General features: G+C 53.4%; 3 protein-coding genes across 4 annotated transcripts; all 3 read left to right on the top strand.

Moving 5' to 3' along the window:
- Positions 1-1,104: 1,104 nt before the first annotated feature.
- Positions 1,105-7,564, top strand: ARID3C (AT rich interactive domain 3C (BRIGHT-like)). The gene is made up of 7 exons (XM_012655956.1): positions 1,105-1,422; positions 3,292-3,364; positions 5,143-5,326; positions 5,475-5,764; positions 6,514-6,696; positions 6,927-7,016; positions 7,464-7,564. Exons 1-7 carry the CDS (start codon positions 1,105-1,107, stop codon positions 7,562-7,564), a joined length of 1,239 nt encoding a protein of 412 aa, XP_012511410.1.
- A 1,259-nt stretch (positions 7,565-8,823) lies between these two features.
- Positions 8,824-16,590, top strand: DCTN3 (dynactin 3 (p22)). The gene is made up of 7 exons (XM_012656578.1): positions 8,824-8,977; positions 11,542-11,626; positions 12,538-12,624; positions 14,315-14,398; positions 15,377-15,435; positions 16,009-16,068; positions 16,267-16,590. The coding sequence occupies exons 1-7, from the start codon at positions 8,882-8,884 to the stop codon at positions 16,354-16,356; spliced, it is 561 nt and encodes a 186-aa protein (XP_012512032.1). The 5' UTR covers positions 8,824-8,881; the 3' UTR covers positions 16,357-16,590.
- A 1,408-nt stretch (positions 16,591-17,998) lies between these two features.
- RPP25L (ribonuclease P/MRP 25kDa subunit-like) lies at positions 17,999-19,639 on the top strand. 2 transcript variants are annotated; one of them, XM_012656588.1, is made up of 2 exons: positions 17,999-18,042; positions 18,797-19,639. In XM_012656588.1, the coding sequence occupies exon 2, from the start codon at positions 18,831-18,833 to the stop codon at positions 19,320-19,322; it is 492 nt and encodes a 163-aa protein (XP_012512042.1). In that variant the 5' UTR covers positions 17,999-18,042; positions 18,797-18,830; the 3' UTR covers positions 19,323-19,639. The 2 variants fall into 2 exon arrangements, with proteins under 2 accessions (XP_012512042.1, XP_012512048.1); XM_012656594.1 differs by lacking the exon at positions 17,999-18,042 and adding an exon at positions 18,115-18,239.
- Positions 19,640-21,344: the final 1,705 nt, after the last annotated feature.

Below are 21,344 nucleotides of genomic sequence, written 5' to 3' on the forward strand. Positions count from 1 at the left end.
AGCGCCAGGCGGCTGGAGCGCACGGCGGGGGACCCAGTTCAGGGAACCAAGCCGAGGCAGGGGCCGCCTGGGAGGCGGGTGGAGCAGAGGCAGCGCCGTGGAGACGCCGGGGGCAGCGGGCCACGCCAGGCAGGTGAGTGCGGTCCCTGGAAGGCAGCCCGACGTTGAGATCCCGCCACCTCCCACCGGTCAGGTCCGGTGCCGGTCCCAAGCTCTGTCCCACCGCCCTCTATTCCCCTGACTCCTTGGTTCTTGTCCTCTGCCTCTCTGCCCTCTCCTGTTTTTCTCTGTCCCTATCTCTGTCTGTCCCCGTCTATTTACTATCTCTTTCTAATCTCTCTTCTGTCTCTGTCTCCTACTGCGTCAGTCTTTCCCTGTGTCTCTCAACCCCCATCTCACTATTTGTCTCTTTCCTCCTCTGTCTCTCTGTCTCTGTCCCTCTCTGGGTTGCCTGTCACTTAGGTCTTTGATATTTATTTCTTGCTCCTCCATCTCTCTTACCCTCTCTGTCTCTCCCCTCAATATTTCTATCAATTTCATCTTTCTCCATCTCTGTCTCTTCACCCTGTCTCTACCTGACATCTCTGTCTCTCTCTACCTTGGTCCCTCTCAGTCTCTGCCTCTCACCACCTCTGTCTCTCCTGGTCACTCTGTCCCATCTCTATTTCTATATCTCCCAGTCATTCTCTCTCTCACTCTCTCTCTCTCTGGACTCTCTCTCTCTCTCATTCCCCCACTCCCTCCCTCCCTCTCCTCACCTATGTCCCCCATCTCTCTCTGTCTCTTGGCCCCTGTCACCCTCTCTGATCTGCTCAGTCTCTCCCTGTCCTCTGTCAATGGCCATTTCTGATTCCCTTGGTCTGTCTCTGTCTCTCCTGCTCTTTCTATCTCTCTGTCTCTGTCAGTCTCTGGGAAAGCTCTTTCTGCCTTTCCTTATGACCTTCAGCGCTCCCTGAATTCATGACCACCTCCCCTTGTTTTGGGGGTTGTGGGAGCAGTAAAACCCAGAACCCATAATTCCCTCCCCCACAGGCGGCCCTTTCCTCAGGGCCCCGCCTGGTACCAGGGCACCCCCCAGCTGGGGGACTGCGCCTGGAAGCTGTGATGGAGGCTCTGCAGAGACAGCAGGCAGCTCGGCTGGCGCAAGGGGTGGGGCCGTTGGCCCCCCCTCCACGCCCGTTGCTGCCACCGCGGCCTCCCCTGCCTGGCCCCAGAACCCTACAGGCCCCTGAGGGGACCTTGGGGAATGTTGGGGCTGAGGAAGAGGAGGATGCTGAAGAAGATGAGGAGGGGGAGGAAGCCGGGGCAGAGGAGGAGGCTGCTGAGGAGAGCCGTCCAGGGGCCCGGGGTCCCAGCTCGCCTTCCAGCCAGGCTCCTGGACCCCATCCCCACGAGTGGACCTACGAGGAACAGTTCAAGCAGGTAGGACCCCCTCGATGTCATGCCCTCCCCCCTTCCTCCCCTCTGGGCAAAAACAGTGCCAAGTGCTTAGCAGCCCACCCACTCCCAGTGCCCTATATAAGATGGAGACACAAACACACAGAGACCTAGAGAGAGACAGTGAGAGGACTGAAAATTAGTGACAGGGAGGGAGAGACAGACACCCAGATACACAGAAAAAAGTGCAGAGGGACACACTAAGAGGTGCACGAGACGCCCAGAAACATGGAGACCGACAGACAGTCTAGAAGGCATTGGTGGGGCTGGAAGGAGAGGTGGGAGGGGTGTAGGGGCGTCTAGGAGTGGGGATTCCAGTGCCAGCAGCACCCCAACTACTGTCTCACACATCAAGTCACACGGTCATATTCTAGGGACCAGTGGGTGTGCCCTGGGCTGTCTACCTCTGTCTTTGGGGGGAGAATAGAGGTTGCCACCCCCTTGACTGGCTGGTACACTCCTCTCTTTCCTGTCATACCACAAGCCCCACAAACCAAATCTTCTCCCTGGCCTGAGTTCCATAGATGACAGTTCCCAGCCAGTAATGGCCACCACAGCCGCAATATGACTAAAGAGCTCCTCTGCAACTGGGAATGACAAGACCTTACTCACGGGGCCTTAATCTGAGTTTTTTTCTCCCTGGGGAACCCTTCTGGGTGTTATTCTAAGGACACCATTCAAGGCTGTCACTTTGAAGTTATTATGCCTGGTTGTGACTCCAGATGTGCTATTCAGGTGGTGTTAACTCATAGGGTGTTGATGGTGGGTATTTTCCAGAAGTGTTAATCTGTGGCTAGTACTCCATGGCATTAGTATAAATTGGGAGTGTTTCTCAGGACTGTTACTCTGGAAATGTGGCTCTACAGATTGTTTCTCCTGGGTGTAATTCTGGGGCTTATTACTTGGAGAGTGTGTCTATTATTTGTGGGTATCCATCTAAGGCTTAGGGCTCATATTTTGTGCAAATGTGGATATCTGGGATTTGTTATTCATTGTTGTGTGTGTGTGTGTGTGTGTATGTGTGTGTTTTACTCTGAGAGTTCCTATTGGGGGATGGAGTGTTGCCTATGAGTGTTACTCAGGGACTGTTAACTCTGGATCAGTGACTCTGGGGATTGTTCCTCTTGGGTGGTGTTTGGGAGCTGATACAGGAGGTGGGGCTCCAGTGACTGGGAAGGGGCGGGATGACTTGTGGGTCCTTCAAGTCCTGATCCCACGGGTCCTGGGTGGCATAGTTCTCTGTGGCAGTGTCCCTGTGGCAGCTCCTGTGATAGGCAGGATAACTGCCTATGGAAGATCAGACCAGAAGGTGGGCTGAGGGGCCCCAGATGTCAATGTAGGAGCTTCTGAGCACCCACCCTGCCTGAGAGATGGGTTAGAAGCATCTCTGCTCCTCATCCACTCCCAGTCCTGGCACACAGGGATGTGAACAGAATGGAGCCCTTGCACGAATGAATGAGAGCCTCAGATATAACTGTTAGTCTCCTCAGTATGGAACACAAGCCCAGCCTGGCTTCCTTCCTGGGACTCTGAATGTCCCCTTAGGGTGGGGGAAGACCCAGTCCTGGAGGACAGGTTGAGCCTCCCCAGATCCTTCCTGCTTCCTCTCTTTCCTTATGCCCTAGATGGGTGGTTTGAGCTGCCAGGGTACCACTAGTACTGGTCTCTGTACACATTAGAAAAAGGCACCCCTACCTGCACACAGGGCGAGAGAGCCTAATGCTGATGTCAGGGAGTCCACATTCAGACCCTACACACCCCTTCAGCTAGGGACCCTTGTTCAGGACACAACCTGAATTGGGGTCCAGGGGGGGTGGTCACTGGAACTGGAGAATCACCCCAATCCTTCCCCAGCTGTATGAGCTCGATGCAGACCCCAAGAGGAAGGAATTTCTGGACGACCTGTTTAGCTTCATGCAAAAGAGGGGTGAGTGGGGTGATGTGGGGGGAAAGGATCCCAGAATTGCCCCCACTTACCAGGTTTGAGGAAACTAGGTTGGGTTCTCCCTGCAGAGGCCTTAGCTTGGCAGCACCTGTCCTCTGGGCCCTCAATAGCGTCTTTAACCTCTGACCCTGCCCCCCTCCTCCACCCCAGGATTAATTAGTGGCCAGCCCACTGGCAGGTTAATGAGTGTGGGATCAATTGGGAGGGTGGAAGGAGGAACTGGTTGGGGGGTGGCCTGGGGTGGGAGGGTCCCAGGACTAGAGGGGCTGGGAATGCCTTAGTTCTCCATCAAGGGCCTTCCTCCGGCCTTGGCTCTCCTCATTTTCCCCTTACTTCAGGCAGGGGACACCTCATGTGCTCTACAGCAGGAAGGACTGGGGTCAGACTGAAGGAAGGACTTCCCAAGGGGTGGGCTGGGGACTATGTGAGTTGGGGCTGTGGAGGAGCAGAAATTCCTTTCCAGGAATCTCAGAGAGCTGGAAGAGAATGCAGGAAGGGTCCAGGAGGGCATCACAGTGGGCGGCAGTCCATCACTTCAGCTTCTCCCCAGATTCATGGGACTGCACACTGACTCATTATCTCTCTCTACAAAGCTAATTAACTCACTCGGAGCGCGGCCCGATAAGCTGCTAATTAACTGGCTGCACTGCCCCCTCCCTTCCTTAGTGCAGCTGCTGGCCGAAGTCCCCTGGCCCTCACCCCAGGCTCAGTACCCCTTTCGGGTCCCTTCCTTCCCAGGGAACCTCGGTGGGCCTGAAGTTCTCTTGTTCCCCAGAAAGGCCCACTCATGCTGGTACCAGAGTCCCTTCCTCTGGCCCTTCCTCAAGGCCTCCTCTCCAGTGGCGGGGAGCGGGTGGGGGGTGGCGGAGAGCGGTGTGAACCGATCACAGCACTGCCTGCTCGCCCATTCCCCCCACCAGCTGGGCCTCGCTTCGGTCCCTGTCTCCCTCCGCTCCAGCTGCGGGGGGAGGGGGTCTCGCGGGGCCGATAATTTTCCCCCATTAATCAGGCCGCAGCTAATTGTTCGGGTCCAAAGGCGGCGGCGGAAGGGGACGGGATCGGTAAGGAATTAACTGGGGCCCATCGCTCAGCGCAGACAGGCCCCTTTGTCAGGGCTGGCCGACGGGGGCGGCGCGGGCGACGGAGTCGGCCGGCCGAGGCGCGAGCTGCTGCTTCTACTGCCCGCCATCCCCGAGCTCAGGCAGCCACCCGCGGGCTGCTGCTTCGGGGAGTCTGGCTCTTCAGCACTGTCCGGAAGTCCTTCCTACGGTCTACCCCAGGGGGCAGCAAACTAAAGCTAGAGGGCCAAACCCAGATAGTAGAGGGAAAAAATTAAAACACGAATAACGTTTCCAGAAGTGTGAAATTCGAATTTCAGTCCGTAAATAAAATCGTAGTGGAACACAGCCATGTCCATTACTTTAAGTATCCTCTATGGCTGCTTTCAGGCTACAATGGCAGAGTTGAGTAGTTGTGACAGAGTTCGTTTGGCCTAAAATATTAACCATCTGGCCCTTTGCAGAAGAAGTTTGCAGACCCCTGGTCTAGCTTCCTGTTCTTCCTGCTAAAATGGAGGCCCTGGGAGGTCTGGGCCTCTGCCTGTAATCCCACTTCCCCATTTCTCCCTCTTTCCCTCCCTCCCCGGTGCTCCCGCCCTGTACCCAGGCCTCGTGCAGGTATTCAATTCCTTCAGTCCCTGGGAATGCCCGCAGACCGTGCCTTAGTCTCAGTGTCCTGACCTTCTGCCTATTCCCCACCAGGGACGCCAGTGAACCGTGTGCCCATCATGGCCAAGCAGGTGCTGGACCTGTATGCGCTGTTTCGCCTGGTGACCGCTAAGGGCGGCCTGGTGGAAGTCATCAATCGCAAAGTGTGGCGGGAGGTCACGCGCGGCCTCAGCCTGCCCACCACCATCACCTCGGCCGCCTTCACTTTACGCACTCAGTGAGGCCAGGGGCGCGAGCGGAAGGGAAAGCGCGCGAGGGTGGGGGCAGGGAGAGGTGTGGAGGGTCCTGGGGCCGGCATCTGGGTGTGGGACTTGACTAGCTGGGCCCAGCCTCCCAAACTCTACCCACCACCTGTCCGCTCCTAGGTACATGAAGTACCTGTACCCGTACGAGTGCGAGACGCGGGCGCTCAGCTCCCCTGGGGAGCTCCAGGCCGCCATAGACAGCAATCGGCGCGAGGGCCGTCGCCAAGCTTACACTGCTGCCCCGCTCTTCGGCTTGACGGGACCGCCCCCTCGAGGAACTCAGGGACCAGCCTTGGGTCCTGGCCCCGCCCCTCCCGCTCCCCCACCCGGCCCCGGCCCCGCCCAGGGCTCCGCCTCCGGCCTGCCGGCGCATGCGTGCGCTCAGCTGAGCCCAAGCCCTATCAAGAAAGGTGCGAGGGGAGAGTGGCAGAGGTTTAGGAGTCTCTGAGGTCTAGGCGGACGCTGAGATATAGGAAACATTAAGATACGGGGACTCTGAGGTCTGGGAGGCATTGAGGTATGGGAGTAGTAAGAGGTCTGACAGGGCTCTGAGGTTTGGGAATTGCTAAGGTTTAGAGGCACTGAAGTTTGGGATCAATAAAGCCTTGAGAGGACGGTGCAGTGGCTCATGCCTGCAATCCTAGCACTTTGGGAGGCCGAGGCGGGAGGATCGCTTGAACTCAGGAGTTTGAGATTGCAGTGAGCTACGATGTCGCCACTGCACTCTAGCCCGGGGATAGAGTGAGACACTCTAAAGAAAAGCCTTGAGAGGTCTGGGGTACCTGTTACTGTAGTGTGAGGAGGAAGCTCAGGAAAAGGTTCTTTAATCACAGCAGCCCCATTCCACACCTGTCCACCCAGGACTCTTATTTGCATGTGGTTTGTGCCTCCTGTGATCTGGATTATTTAACAACCAAGAACAACAACAACAAAAATCCCCCAAATTCTCTTGGACCAACCTAGGCATATACCATTGGTCCTTGGGGCTCTATAGTTTCAGCCCCTCCAGGCTGAGGCTCTGGATGGAAAGAGAGATTGAATGAAGGATGAGAGATTGTGCACGAGCTTGGGTGACCTCTCTTGGTCCCAGGGCTGGGGGAGAACCAAATGCAGAGATGGATTGGTTGGGCCAGGGGAACTGAATGACCTGTTCTTCCAGAGGAGAGTGGAGTTCCAACCCCTCACCTGGCACTGCCTGTGGGCCTGGCCTTGGGACCTACACGGGAGAAGCTGGCACCAGAGGAGCCCCCAGAGAAGAGGGCTGTGCTGATGGGGCCTATGGACTCACCTCGACCTGGCATGCTCCCCAGTTTTCTGCCCCGTGGCAAGGTTCCCCTGAGGGGTGAGGAGTGGCTTGTTTTGAGGGGGCTTCAGGCCTGTACACCGAGGGAGGATAGACCCATCAACTGACATGTGTTGGGGTGGATCTGACAGATCCCTCTGTAGACAACTGTGTGATTACAGGTGTGGGGCTGAAGTGGAATGGGGGCTGTCTACAGGGATGGAGGGGGGCACTTCTAAGTCTGAAGTCTGATTCCCCAAAACATGACTCCTCTGCCCCCTCTTGGACAGAAGAGCAGCTGGATGGGCCTCTCAATCTGGCAGGCAGTGGCATCAGCAGTATCAACATGGCCCTAGAGATCAACGGGGTGGTCTACACTGGTATGGGTACTGTAGGCTGTCTACACTCGCATGGGGTCAGGGGTATTTAGACTGGCATGGGGATTTTAGACTTTCTCTACTAGCATGAGGTTCAGGGTTATCTACATTTGCATGGGTAACATGGGGTTTGGGGGATTGCTACACTGGCGTGGGTTAAAGGGGATGTCTACATGGCATGGGGTCCAAGGCATGACCTCCCTGGCATGGGATGTCTGCCTTGTCGTGGGCTTATGTATCAGTGTAAATATTTCTTGTTTACCTGTTCAAGGGTATCTACATTGTCATAGGAGTCTCTCACTGACTCAAGGGGCTTGTCCTCATTGGTTTGTGGCAGGGGTATGTGTGTGGTGTTCCAGAAATCAGGATACTTACTTTTGTTCCCCTTTTCTGTTTCCATGCCCTACCCCCTCCTATTTGCCCTCTATCATCTCCTCATCCCTTTACCAGGTGTCCTCTTTGCCCGCCGCCAGCCTGTGCCAGCTTCCCAGGGCCCAACTGACCCTGCACCCCCACCCTCTACAGGGCCCCCTTCCAGCATCTTTCCCTAAAAGCTCCTACTCAGAACTAAGAGTCCCAGCCCCATTGCTGAGGGGGGAAGAGACCCCCCATCTTGATTCTTTCAGGGTGTCTACTCTGGGACCCAGCCCTGGGAGGTGACCTCCACCCCCCCATTCCACGTGGACTTGAAGCCAAAGGTTCTTTTGATGTTACATCTACCTCATTGTAAAGGGAGGACACTTCCTCCCCGGCCAATTCCAGCAGCATCTACCAAAGGTTTCTTTTCCCAGTAACCCCCATCATCTCCTCAGGTGCTTCCTGTGTCAATGTCATCTCTAGGATCCTGCCCCTTTGAGTCAGCCCTGCTTCTCTTCGGGAGCCAGGTGAAAGGCTGGGTTGGAGTATTGTGAAGGAGACATCCCTCAGGTCACATCTGGACAATAAAGCTGCGGTCCCTCCCTTTCCAATGCCTCCTCTTCTTGTTTGGGTCTGGGAGGTGGGGAGGAATGATGTGGCACATCGGCTGCGTTGGGCCAGGAGCTCTCACAGGGGAAGGCAGTATAGAGAAGCTCCCTGAGAATAGAAGAGCTCCATCTCTTCAATCAGACTAGCTGAGTTCAAGTCCTATTATAGTGACAATTCTGTCACTATAGTGCTGGGTAGCCTTGGGCAAATCATTTAATTTCTTAAATCTTAGAAGACTCCAAAAGTTTATGGCAACTCAGAGTCCCCTACTATCTATGGCTGTGGTCCCCAGTGGTCCGCGGCCTGTTAGGGCAGGGCTGCAGAGTTCCGCCTCCACCACCACCCCCCCGCCCCCGTGGAAAAACTGTCTTCCATGAAACTTAGGGAAGGGGATTCGCAAAGCAGGAGGTAAGGGAAGCTTCATCTGTATTTACAGCAGCTCCCTAACGCTTGTATCACCGCCTAAGCTCCGCCTCCCCCAACCCCCACCCCCTGCGGGGAAAAATTGTCTCCCATGAAACCGGTCCCTGGTACCAAAAAAGTTGGGGACGGCTGATCTGTGGGAATGGGCCTATTCTGGAACAGTAGGTGTATTTATACGTGCAAACTCAGGCAATGGGGTAAAGAAACCTCTTTGATACCGGAAGGCAAAGGTTGTCTTGACAACCGGGCGCTAGAAGCCAAGGAAGGGCCAGAACAGATAGATGTTGCCAAGGTAACCAGACAGTTTTTTTGACACCTTTCACCAGACCCCAGCGGCCACTTCCGGCACTGAAGGGCTGGATCGTGACGTCACTTCCTTCAAAGAAGGCCGCACGTGCGCTCGGATTGGTCGACCTTCCTGTTTGGACGGACGTCCCGCCCTCTGGCTGTTCCCCGGCTGAGGTGGGGCAGTGGTGGAGATGGCGGCTCTGACTGACGTGCAGCGGCTGCAGGCCCGAGTGGAGGAGCTGGAGCGCTGGGTGTACGGGCCGGGCGGGACACGCGGCTCGCGGAAGGTGAGAGGTCTGGTCCGGTGGTCCCTTTCTGGAGAAGAGCAAGAGCGGTCCACTGGTCCGGCCCTTGGGATGGATGCAACCGCTCCAGTCCTGTCGTCCGCAGTCCGGCCTTTGAAATAACAAAGGTCAGGGACCTCCCAGAGCCGATTGGACCCTCGGGGTCCATTCCTATGGGGGGATTTGCGGGTGGTTAGGCCTGCTTGAGTGGGCTCAGTAACAACTGTGACTAAGACTCGCCCTTCCCCTCGCGGGTTAGTTGGGGAGACCTGATACACTCGAGAAGCTGACTAATGAGAGTTTCAATAAGAGCTGAAGTTTACAATGGAAGTGCCGTCATGGAGCCCTGCGTAATTAATTGCTAAATGAATTGTGCAGGGAGACGTCCATGAGACCCCAGAGGAGGCGGAGCAGAGGTGGTTAAGGAAGCTCCGAGGGGCGAGAGGTGAGATTTGAGAGGGCCAGGATTAGGAAGGGAAGGGATTGGATACTGAGTGTTCAGATGTGGACCGGCACTCCTTTACACCAGGGACTGAATTTTGACAACTATGAGGCTTAGGTGCCCTCCTATCCCCTTTCTACTATGGGAAGACCTTTTACTGAAGAAGTTCTGGTGGAATGTCAGGCATATCCTGGATCTAAGTGCATCCAAGGTAATGACGTCTGTTTGTAACACTTCTTGTAGAATTTGTTGTCACTAGCAGATTGTACTCCCATTTGAGAACTAACTTCTCAAACATTCTTTTCCTTTGGCATCTATGATGCTAACCTAACCCTCCTGGTTTTCCTTCTACCTCTCTGACTGATGCTTCTCAGTTTATTTGTTTCCCCATATATTTAATCCTTGAATATTGTTATTTCTCACCCTTTACCCTAAAACCTGGGTGAGTGCATTCACTTCTTTAGCCTTCTCTTCTATTTGACCTTTTAATATTGGGGTTCCTTACCTTCTACCCTTAAGCCCTAGGTAGGCTCACTCACTTCCAGTTTCAGTTACTATTTACATGTCATTATGTCTCAAATGTATATCTCAGGTCCCGATTTCTGTTCTGAGAACCAGACTCTTATGTCCCATTGTCTACTGGACTTTTCCACTTGAGTATCCAATAAGCATCTCAAACTCAATCCATATGCTCTTAACCATACTCTTTCTCTCTCCTAACCTGATTCTCTTCTGTATTCTCCCTAATACAGGGCCCGTATCATCATTGAGATACTAGTCATCTTACACTCTTCAGTTTCCCACCCTAGAATTGATGTGAGGGGGATAGGGGTAGAGGTAGGCCAGCCAGTCTGAGGCCTGGTACAATCATCCAGTCATGAAGTATTGAATGCCTGGATGAGGATGCTTGTATTTCTCATGCCCAAACATGGGCCTTAGGAACCAGAGAATATACAAGGTCTGTCTGGGAGGTATCAGCCTTTGTCAATATAACAAGAATGGTTTGCATGACATTGATGTAACTTGGCAGCCAAGGAGAGTGGACTGTTATGTGCATGCGTAAACAATGACAACTTCACTGTACTAGTCATTGGGAGTCAGTGGGGTGCTAGACACCATTGAGTGAGCACGTGTACTGTACGGCCATCACATTCAAAATCATTGAGCAAGTAGAGCAACAGGTCTGCATCAGATTTTGCGTAAAGCTTGAACATTCCTCCATGGAAACTATTCGGATGATTCAGAAGGTTTTTGGGGACGATGCAATGACTGCAGTGCAAATAAAAGTGTGGCACAAATGCTTCAAAGACGGTTGAGAATCTGTTGAAAGTGATCCACATTCTGGAAGGCCTGCAATAAGCAGAACACCTGAGAATGTTGAACGTGTACGGGTTAGGTTAAGAGACACTTGGAGAGGCTGGGCGTGATGGCTCATGCCTGTCATCCTAGCTCTCTGGGAGGCTGAGGCGGGAGGATCGTTTGATGTCAGGAATTCGAGACCAGCCTGAGCAACAGCAAGACCCCATCTCTACTAAAAATAGAAAAATTAGCCGGGTGCGGTGGCACATGCCAGTAGTCCCAGCTACTTGGGAGGCTGAAGCAGGAGGATCCCTTGAGCCCAGGAGTTTGAGGTTGCTGTTAGCTAGGCTGACACCACGGCACTCTAGTCCGGGCAACAGAGTGAGACTCTGTCTCAAAAGAGAGAGATGCTGGGAGAACTGTGTGAGGTCCCAAGGTACCTACCTTGAAGGGGACTGAGGTGTCATTGTCTTATGTACAGTGTTTCTTGTATCTTCTTCAATAAATGTCTGTATTTTTCACATTATATGGCTGGATGCTTTCCGGACAGACCTCTCATAGTATATACTGTGTATTACATAAACTCTAAAATAGTTCACTGCTTCCCCAATCAGACTTGAAACTCCCCAAGGAGTACATGACTCCCTCTTCCTTCACAGTAAGGATTCCCTGAAGGTGGGGCTACATCTCCTTTAATATAAGAGAAGGGGACTAATCTAGATTACTGGGGTTTAGGAATGGGAGTCAGGGGGAGTGAGTGTTCTTTATTTCCTCCAAGCCTTGAGTCAGGTGGTACATCTTGGAATTAACCTCATTTTCCTTACAGGTGGCTGATGGCCTGGTCAAGGTGCAGGTGGCTTTGGGGAACATTGCCAGCAAGAGGGAAAGGGTAAAGATTCTGTTCAAAAAGAGTAAGTGCTTCCATGATGTGCCTGCCTGCACGACTTCCCATGCCTGTGCTTCCTGGAAACTGGCCTTGGCCCTTCAATTCATTAGGTCACTGGAATAGCCCTTTGGGGATAGAAAGAATGTGAAGACATTTCCCTACACCCAATTCAATTGGTGAATTTGGGTGTGCTTTTCTACCTTATGGATAAACGTGAGATTTATCCTAAGGTGAGTTATTACAGTGTCCTAAGTTATGGGATGAGAGCTCTGTCCGAAAGCTTTTAAAAAGGGTTTGAGATTTTTCAGGCAAGGCTAAGAGGCAGGAAAGAAATTAGGAACTGAGAGCCACAGCCTTTGTTCAGCCAGGGCTTTTTGTTATATCAGAGCTATTAACATGCTCAATAACTAGAAATCAGACAAAGTTCTGGCTTGCCTTGGGGGCAATGAGAGGAAAAGAGGCCACCTACTCTCGGTGAGGACAGGTCAGTGGGAATGTTGAGAGCCCTAGGCTAGTGGCAGCAATTGTGTTTCCAGCTCCGAAGCCTGCGGTCAACCAGCAGGTGAAGAGAGTGAAGAGACAGGGAAGTGGGGCAGTGGTCCCCAACCTTTTTGGCACCAGGGACAGTTTTCGTCGAAGACACTTTTTCCAGGGACCTGGGCGGGGGATGGTTTCAGGATGATTCAATCACATTACATGTATTGTGTACTTTATTTCTATTATTATTACATTGTAATATATAATGAAATAATTACACAACTCACCATAGGTTGGGGATCCTGGGATAGAGAACCTGGTAGAGGCCTGCTGATGGGGCACTGTGGGTGTCAGCTCCTCATTCAAGGCTCTCTCCAAGGTTGACCAAACATCCTTCATAAGACAAAGCTCTATTCCCCAACCCTATTAGTTCCATTTTCCTTCTCGCTACTTTTCCAGTTGAAGACCTGATCAAATACCTGGATCCTGAGTACATCGACCGCATTGCCATACCTGATGCCTCTAAGCTACAGTTCATCTTAGCAGGTAATGCTGGACTACATGTGTACATGCAGCTAAAGATGTGGGTTATGGAGGAGACTGGGCACAGAGATGGCCTCCCCATCCAGTCTTCTCAGGGACACATCCCCCTGGAAGCCACTCTCTGGAATCCCCTAGTAGGCACTGGGTACAATATACCTCTGGGCCAGCTGCAGGCTACAGTGGGAGCTACTCCAGTGTTCTATGAATAGCCTGTCCCTTGGATGTTCCTTCAAAATCTTCCTTACTTTTGCTCACTAGAGAGAGGAGCTTCTAGGAAAGGGTAGAGGTAGAGGGCATTGCCATTAGGGAGAAGGGAGAATATTGACACGAGTTTCAACATCTTTCTTTCATGTAAGAAAGCTCTGGGATTTCAGAGTTCTAGGCAGTAACTATTGCCTTGTCTACTAATCAGTCAGTCAGCCATTCCATAAGCTAGGGTTTTCTGAGCTTCGTTATTCATCCAAAAGATGTGTAATGATCATTTACTGTGACCCAGGCTCTATCCTAGGTGAAAGGTGTACTGTGGTGAGCCGCAAAGTCCCTGTCTTCATGGGCACAACCAGAGCTAGAGGAGATAGAGTCCCTGCTTCAGGGATCCGAGTTTGTAACTCAGCTGGGAGATCAGTCTCCCAGGAGACTGATCAGTACAATGCAGCACTGAGGACTGGGTAAGGATGGGCAGATCCTGCTGAGAGGGCTGCCGGAGCTCCCAAAGGGCTCTTGATCGATTGCCAGGGCTCAGGCACCAAGTTCAGATCTTCCCCTGCACTGACTCTTCAGTCCAGCCTTTCTATCCCTCCCCTGGCACTGCCTCAAAGAGTGTGCATCCACTTGCACGTGAACAGTTGCACAGTCTCCTAAATCACCTTCTTGACCATAATCTTTTCCTTCCTGCCTGTAGTCCAGTCTCCACAAAAACACGTTTCCAACCTGCCACTTTGCCTACTTTGGAACCTCAGTGTTTCCTCCTTGCTAGGATAAAGTCCTAATTCCTTAGCCTGCTATTCAAAGCCTCTCATCCAGCTTTGTTTCTTGTGCTCTCCTTGTTCCAGTTCAGCTAATTGAATTCTTTCTCCTCTACTAATTGATAAGCATTCCTGCCTCCAAGCATTTTCACTTAATAGTTTCCTTCCCGAATGCCCTTCCCACTCTATGGATTTCAGTGCATTGAAATCCCCTTTGCATGTAGAGCCCAGCCTAGATCCTACTCTTCTCACTGGATTCTCCCATTACTGTCCCAGCTCTCCTCCAGCTTGTAATTGTCTGTGTATCTGGGAGCCACTGGAGCAGAACATGCCTGGTATAGTCTGCCACATGTCTTCTCTTTCACACCTTCCCAGGGGCCCCTGGGCATGGGAAGTACTTTGTCTGAAGTACTATGTCTCTTGTGGCTGAGGAGGTACTTACTGACTTTGTTGAAAGGAGGCTGGAAGAAGTTAAAACTTGGAGAAAGGTGAGATTTGGAGAATTTGAGAAGCTCCTTAGGCTCAAGATGGGTCAGACCAGAGGCATCCAGGTGAGGCAGGGGCAGGATAGGAAATGTGCACCTAGAGAAGAAGGCAGTGGGCAGAGTTGCTGCCCAAAGCTCCAGAACCCAGCAATCTCCTCTGCCAGGTCCTCAGTCCCTTGCATGGGCTGAATAGCAATGCCCGGGCTTGCTTCACTGCTACTGTCTTGTCTGTTTTTGCTTTAGAGGAGCAGTTTATCCTCTCTCAGGTTGCACTCCTGGAGCAGGTGGATGCCTTGGTACCCATGCTGGACAGTGCTCACATCAAAGGTACCTCTGTGGGGTTGCAGCTCCACTGCTCTGCTTGGGGAGGTGGGCGAATGGGCAAGACTTCCCTGTGTTTCAGTTCTGTGAGCTCAGGCTGGGTTTGTTCCTTGTCTTTATCTTCATCCTGGGGGTACCTACCACCTCCACTGGGATTAAAATGACCAGGATGAAGAGCCCAGTTTCAGGACCTCAGGCAATTTGGGCCTAAGGATACTAGCAGAAGCTCTAGCAGCCTCCAACTAAGGATCCCTTCTGCCTTCTACCCTGCCGCTCAGCATCTCTCCCTCAGGGTGCTGCAGAGCCCAGATTTACTGTCTGAGTCTCTGCCAGGTGCATGAATGTGTGCGAATTCTTTCTGTTGTACTGCTGAGAGCAGTCCCTGAACCTGGATTTTGACAAGCAGACAGTGGCTTTAATTGAATCCAGATATCCATCTTGTCTGTCTCTGGAGGTATTTTCCCCAGCTCCCCTTCCCTGCCCCTGATCAGCTACTCACTGAGTATCTGACAGCCTTAAGCTGCGGGCCCAGCATAGCGGCAGAGGCTCTGGGTGTTCGATTCCAGGTGGCCAGCTTAGGGACCTGGCATTCATCCTCAGCCCACCTACAGGTTCCCCGTTCCCTGGGCCAGGCAGACCTGGCCCTGCTGGGGTGAGAGCAAAGGGACAGGGCTCATGATAGTCACAGCTCTCTTTACCTGGCCCTGCTTGTAGTACTGGAGTGGGGGTAGGGGGCAACACTGGGGATGCCAAGATTTTATCTACTCCTCAGGACCTGTATCCTCCCCTCCCCGTGGGTCCTGGAGTAACACTAGAGTGGACAGAGAGCCCCACCACCACCTCCAGCTGCAGTGGTCGATGAAGCCTGGCGTTTGTTTAGCTTTTCCACTCAATACTCTAATCCTGTCGAAGACATAATAGACTATTGAGCAGTCCCGGGAGAGGGCAAAAGCGTCATTGGGCAGTGTGTGTTGTGTTTTACAGCCGTTCCTGAGCATGCCGCCCGCCTGCAGCGCTTGGCCCAGATCCACATCCAGCAGCAGGTATGGGAAGGAAGAGGACTGGAAGGGAAGGTGGAGGTGGTGCAGCACCTCATCCCCACTCATGCCACCTGAGAAGCAGCCTCAAGCCCTTCTGATGTCAGCTTAGAGGAAACTTTGGGGTCTATCCTTTATCTTCCATATGGCCTAGAGAGAGGAAGGACTTGCCTAGGGCCATATTCAGGCCTCCTGCCTCCCAGAGTAGAGATACTCTGAGACACTAGAAGGCTGAGATTGGGAGGTACCCAAGATTTCCTGGGGATGGTGTGTCCTTGACTGTGGGTAGAGGAGCTCTTTCACTATTCCCAGGCCCAACAGAGGAGGAGACATATACTAGGGGGAATGCTTACTTAACCTGTGGCCACTCCCCCTTCCATCAACCTTTGACTGCTGTTAGGGGACCCATCCTGGAGCCTGAAAATACCCCCTTAGCCATTTGCTTCTTTGGCTCTGGAGTTAAGCGTCACATTTTCTAGGCTCTGTGGGGAGTGAGTGGTCCCTGATTGAGGCAAGAAGTGTTAGTGGAAGATGAGGGCTTTGCCCAGCTCCTTTCTCTGCCACACTTTGGCCCTACAGGACCAGTGTGTGGAGATCACCGAGGAGTCCAAGGCTCTCCTGGAGGAATACAACAAGACTGTATCCTTTCTGCTTAGCTAGGCCCGTAATGGGTGTTATCCTCAAGCCCTGTCCTTTTGTCCCACCTCTAGTTCTCTCTACCCACTCCCAACCAGCCTGTCTTATTCCCCTACTCTCCCATCCCCACCTCTTTTGGTGGTTGCAAAATCTTCCCACTTCTTCACTCAGACTCCTGTTCTCACCTTGACCCGCAACCAGACATTGCTTCTCTCTAAGCAGTTTGTGCAGTGGGATGAGCTACTTTGCCAGCTAGAGGCTGCCAAGCAAGTGAAGCCAGCTGAGGAGTGACAGCTGCTTCCCATCCCCAAGTGGACCGGGGTAGCCAGGCTCCAGGGCTATGTGCCAACCTGCCTTTGTAACAAGGCAGAGGCAGCTTTGTATTTATTGGATTCAAGGCCCACCTGTCTGCACTCAGGTAGGGCTCTGAGGTCAGAGGTCAGCTTACCTGAGATCTGCAATTTGTACCCCCCTTCCCCATCAGTGTTCTTATTCCAGTGACAATAAACCATAGAGATCACTGGAGGAGTGTGCTGGCTTTCTGGTCTAGGATGGGGTTAATGGAGGGCAGAGCTGTCAACTTGCATAGTGATTGGACTGGGAACTATACTCATCCTGGGACTCTCACGACTAAGGCTCTCATTTGATTGATGTGAATGGGACATTCCTTTATGCATCCATTTATCCCACATTTACCAAATACCCTCCAAATGTCAAATGCCATGCCAGGTGGGAGGACACAGGTAGGGCTCACCTAATCCCTGCCCTGCACAGGAAAAGGGCAGTCCTACTAGGTAAGCATAGGTTCCTTTTGGGCACAGAAGAAAAGGACTGAAGGCGGAGGCGGCCATGGTGGGTGATATGCAGGTACTTTGAGAGCGAAAGGAGCAGGGTATGTAAAGGTAGAGAGGATCCTTGAAATTTCTCTCTTAGGAGCCTACCTGGTGCCACTAGCTGAGAAGAGGTCCCCAAGAGGTTTGGATGCAGGAAGTTTTAGGTTCTGGGGAAGGGACATTGGGAAGGAGGGGCCGGGTGGACATGAGAAAGCTGGGAGAAACAGATGGGCACCGCTCTCTACCAAGTGTTTGCTGCCCCCTTGTGGTCTCAGGGAGTGCACTGGCTCCCGACCATTTTCCCACTGCTTGCTGGTCACCCCCACCTGCGCGGTCTCACTGGTACCTCAAATTCAGCATGTCCAAAACTGGTCTGAAGCCTGGGAGTCATCCTAGACTGGGAATTCCCTACTGCATCCAAACAGTAGCCAACTCTTCACCGAACTAGTCTCTCCCAACTTAATCTCCTCTATTCCCACTGCCATTTCTCTTGTTCATTAATTCAACAAAGGATTTAACAAATATTTGAGCGCCGGGCACCACACTAGGCTCCGTGGGGACACACACACACACACACACACACACAGGCTCCGCGGCCAAGAGTCACCAGAGGCTGAGGCACAGTTCCCCCCACCACTCCCTCCGCTGCGGCCAGAGTGAGCTGTGCACAGGATCTGCTCGACTGGCTTCTGGAAACCCCGCTGTGGTTCGCCAGTGCCCACAGGATGAGGTCGAAGCTCAGCACTCGGTATCTAAGGCTCTCGCCCGCGCAGCAGCAGCCGCTCGAAACTGAACCTCTGGCAACCATGGTGAAACCTTTGCTCAACAAGTAGCCAGCCCTCTCATCTTCTAAGGGCCAAGTCCACCATCCTTCAGACGCAGGACTGCTCTCATCCGCAGGGTCCCTCCGCACCATTAGGAGTGTCTCTGTCCCGGCGTATCAGCGGAGAGTACACGCGTACATTCCTAGACCCACGTCCCGGCTCCGCTCACTCGGGAGCCTGTCCTCAGTTTCCCCGGCGGAGGGACCAGGGGGCCGCTTTCCTCAGGCCCCGCCCCCGTGCGGCGTGCGCGACCCCGCGGCCTCGGCGCGCTCCCGGCCCGCGCGCCATCTTGCTTCCGGATCGAGCGTGGGGCCGCCGCGGTGAGAGCAGGAACCCGGCGGGGTGGGGGCTCCCGGCGGTGGTGGGAGGCGGGACGCCTGCTGCTTGGCCGCACCCTGGAAACATTCCGTGGCGATGGAGGCGGCCTAGGCTGGCCAGGGGTCGCCCAAGCAGCCCTCCACGTTGAGCCTCTGCTCCCGACTTTCTGAGTGTCCTGGGTTGACGTGGATCGACCCTGGTAATCTCTGGGATCGGTGCGGGGAGCTCGGTTCTGTTTTGGGCACCACTAGTTAAGGGCTCTTGGTTGTTTCCCGGGGAGCCTGGGGCGAAGGGACTTGGCCTGTCCTCTGGGAGCACAAAGTGAGAGGGCCTTGTCCCTGTCCTCGTAGAGCCCTAAGTGAAGAGCGCGCAGTCTAGTTCTTACTCTGAGATGACGGATCTGGATCCTGTCACAAGAAGCCCAGAATAAGGAGGGCTTGGCCCCACTCCTTGGGAGCTTGGGATGAGAGGGCCTGGCCCTATCCCAAAGAGCTCAGTGTTCAGGGAATTTGGTCCTGTCTCAGGGACTCCAGGATTGGGAGCGGGGGCTGTCTAGAGGAAAGGTATATGTGAGGTGCAGCCCCTTCCCAGGATGAGGCAGGCATGGCCTCTCTTGTGAGAAGCTGAGGATGAGGGGATGATCCTATTCCTGGGAAGTCTGGGTTGAGGAGCAGGGCTATATCCTAAAGGGAGGCGGAGCGCCTGGTGGATGGCCTGGGGCACATTGCCTAGCACTCATCTGATACTTCTCTGCAGCGGGCAGCCAGACGCAGACAAGACAGCAAGCAGGATGGAGCATTACCGAAAAGCTGGCTCTGTGGAGCTCCCAGCACCTTCCCCAATGCCCCAGCTACCTCCTGATACCCTCGAGATGCGGGTCCGAGATGGCAGCAAAATTCGCAACCTGCTGGGGTTGGCGCTGGGTCGGTTGGAGAGCGGCAGTGCACGGCATGTGGTTTTCTCAGGTTCTGGCAGGGCTGCGGGAAAAGCTGTCAGCTGTGCTGAGATTGTCAAGCGGCGGGTCCCAGGCCTGCACCAGCTCACCAAGCTGCGTTTCCTGCAGACTGAGGACAGCTGGGTCCCAACCTCACCTGACACAGGCCTAGACCCCCTCACAGTGCGACGCCATGTGCCTGCAGTGTGGGTACTGCTAAGCCGGGACCCTCTGGACCCCAACGAGTATGGCTACCAACCCCCAGGGGCACCCCCTGGCCTGGGCTCCGTGCCAAGCTCCAGCTGTGGCCCCCGGCCCCGAAGAAGGGCTCGAGACACCCGGTCCTAAAGACCTGCTGAGCCAGGCTGTTCTCCAGGCCTGAATGTCTAGGATCGTGGTGCCTTCTCTGAGAAGCCCTGGACTGCTCAACGTCCCCATCAAAGCTGGAGTCCACAGAAGTGGGCCTCCCTGTCCTGCTTCTCCTTCCTTCTGGCATGTGGGAAGGGGCTGCTATGAGGAGTGACAGGTGCGGGATCTCTGTCAAGTTCTGGGTTGCATAAGAAGGGTTTACTCTGCCTTCTACCTGCAGTTCGTCTGACCTGCCTTCTGGCAGAGGTTCCAAGGAGGGAGTTAGGAAATAAAGCCCATTTGTCTGATGAGCTTCTGCTCGGCCTGCTATGTGGAAGTGGGATTAACGGAATGGGAGTCCCTGCCCTTGCCTTCTGGGAGCTCATGGGCTGGAGACAGGAAGGGTGGGCTCAGGCTGGTGCTGGGAAGATCTAGGGTTGATAAGAAACCTCAGTCAGTAACCTGAATATATCTAGGGCCCCTGGGTGGCTGTTCGTACCTGCTTTGGGCTGGCTTAGGGACTGCCAGGTCATATATTTTTCTCCATCTGCGGCATTTGGACTTGGGCACCAGGCAGCCTGGGTTTGAATCCTGATTTATCACTTACTAGCAAGTTACTGCTCTGTGCCTTGGTCTCACCCATAAAACAGGGACACAATAGTGTTTACCTGATAGGGTTGTTATGAGGATTAAAGAAAGAAATGTACATATATGATGCTCAGATACCACCTGGGTGCATAGTGCCATATAAATGTTCATTGCTATTATTATAATATTAATGACTCAGTTTACAAATGTGCTTTTTCCTATCTTAAAAACGTACCTCTAGCAACACACAACAAATTAAAAAAAAATCTCTCTCCAGGTCTCATCCTTGCCTTTTTACCCCTTGCTCCTTTTCTGCCTCACTTTGGCCTCAAACTCTCACATTCACCATGGTAGGTTAGGAGCATGAGGAGAGAAGCGAAGGCTGCATCTGTAGCCGGGGGCTACAGGAACTAGAGCAGGATTGTAGGCAGTGATAGATTCAAGAGTTGAATCAGTTGGGTCTCCCATGGATCTCGAGATTGTCTCCAGTTTTTCCAACAGCCTGGGTGTCCAGTTACGAGGAAAGCAGAAGGAAGGGGCTCTTCTGGGCTCACGTAGCAGGCTGGGCCCAGCAGTTTGAGGGTATTGAAGTGACATTTGACTGAGACCAGGAGGGATTGAGATATTGGGAGAGAGGGAGTTGGGGGATTAGAGGCCCCGATAAGGGCTTAGAGGAGGGGTGGGTGAGGTGACCACAGGACCCACAGGCAGTGTTCAAAACTTTAAGCTGCATCCTTTGCTTTCCAAGGTAGATCACCCCTGAGTGACATGGAGGGCTCTGGGGGAGGGGCAGGTAATGAGGACGAAGGAGGTGCTAGGAGAGGTGAAACCTCAGTGGCTGTCCAGCCAGGTTCCTTTAATGCGGAGGGTTATGAAGCATCTAACACATCCCTAAAGGCTGCTGCGGCGACTCAGGTGTCTTGCTGCCAGCAACTGACTGACTTCTGCCCCATTCTCCTTACAACTAATTCATGTTTTTTGCTCCCTTTCTGCTTCTGCATGCTGCTTTTTCTCTGAACATCTTCACTTGTATGTCTTCCGCCATCAGCAGTTCTATATCACTGGGCCTCCAGAGCTCTGGGGTCAGGCCACCTTGCATGCTGTCGATCTTTGGCTCAGCATCCCATCTGCTGATGTCCAGGGTTGAGGGATCACATGGAATAAGCATGGTAACCTGTGCCGAAGGTGGCGCTGCAAGCCCTAGAGTCCCAGGGGGAGCATTTTCCCTCCCCTTTTGGGGGCCTGCAGAAGGAATGGCAGGGAGGGGATAGGGCAGAGAGGTGGGCCCTTTGGAGTAGAGTGAGCCTGACCAACCTTAGGAAGGAACACAAGCAATGTATATGATTCTTTACTTTCCACATTCTCCTTAATCCATTGCAATGTAGCTTCTGCCTCTGTAATTTCTTAGATTATGCCTTGGCACAAAAGGTAAGG

This window comes from Propithecus coquereli, unplaced genomic scaffold (assembly GCF_000956105.1).
Source record: "Propithecus coquereli isolate 6110/MARCELLA unplaced genomic scaffold, Pcoq_1.0 Scaffold114, whole genome shotgun sequence".
Taxonomy (NCBI): Eukaryota; Metazoa; Chordata; class Mammalia; order Primates; family Indriidae; genus Propithecus; species Propithecus coquereli.

Bases quoted from the DNA above. Each gene is read 5' to 3' on its own strand.
- RPP25L (XM_012656588.1), top strand. From the start codon at position 18,831: ATGGAGCATTACCGAAAAGCTGGCTCTGTGGAGCTCCCAGCACCTTCC.
- DCTN3 (XM_012656578.1), top strand. From the start codon at position 8,882: ATGGCGGCTCTGACTGACGTGCAGCGGCTGCAGGCCCGAGTGGAGGAG. The intron at 8,978-11,541 runs GTGAGAGGTCTG...TTTTCCTTACAG, and splicing joins GGACACGCGGCTCGCGGAAG to GTGGCTGATGGCCTGGTCAA. The intron at 12,625-14,314 runs GTAATGCTGGAC...TTTTTGCTTTAG, and splicing joins GCTACAGTTCATCTTAGCAG to AGGAGCAGTTTATCCTCTCT.
- ARID3C (XM_012655956.1), top strand. From the start codon at position 1,105: ATGGAGGCTCTGCAGAGACAGCAGGCAGCTCGGCTGGCGCAAGGGGTG. The intron at 5,327-5,474 runs GTGAGGCCAGGG...GTCCGCTCCTAG, and splicing joins GCCTTCACTTTACGCACTCA to GTACATGAAGTACCTGTACC. The intron at 6,697-6,926 runs GTGAGGAGTGGC...CCTCTTGGACAG, and splicing joins TGGCAAGGTTCCCCTGAGGG to AAGAGCAGCTGGATGGGCCT.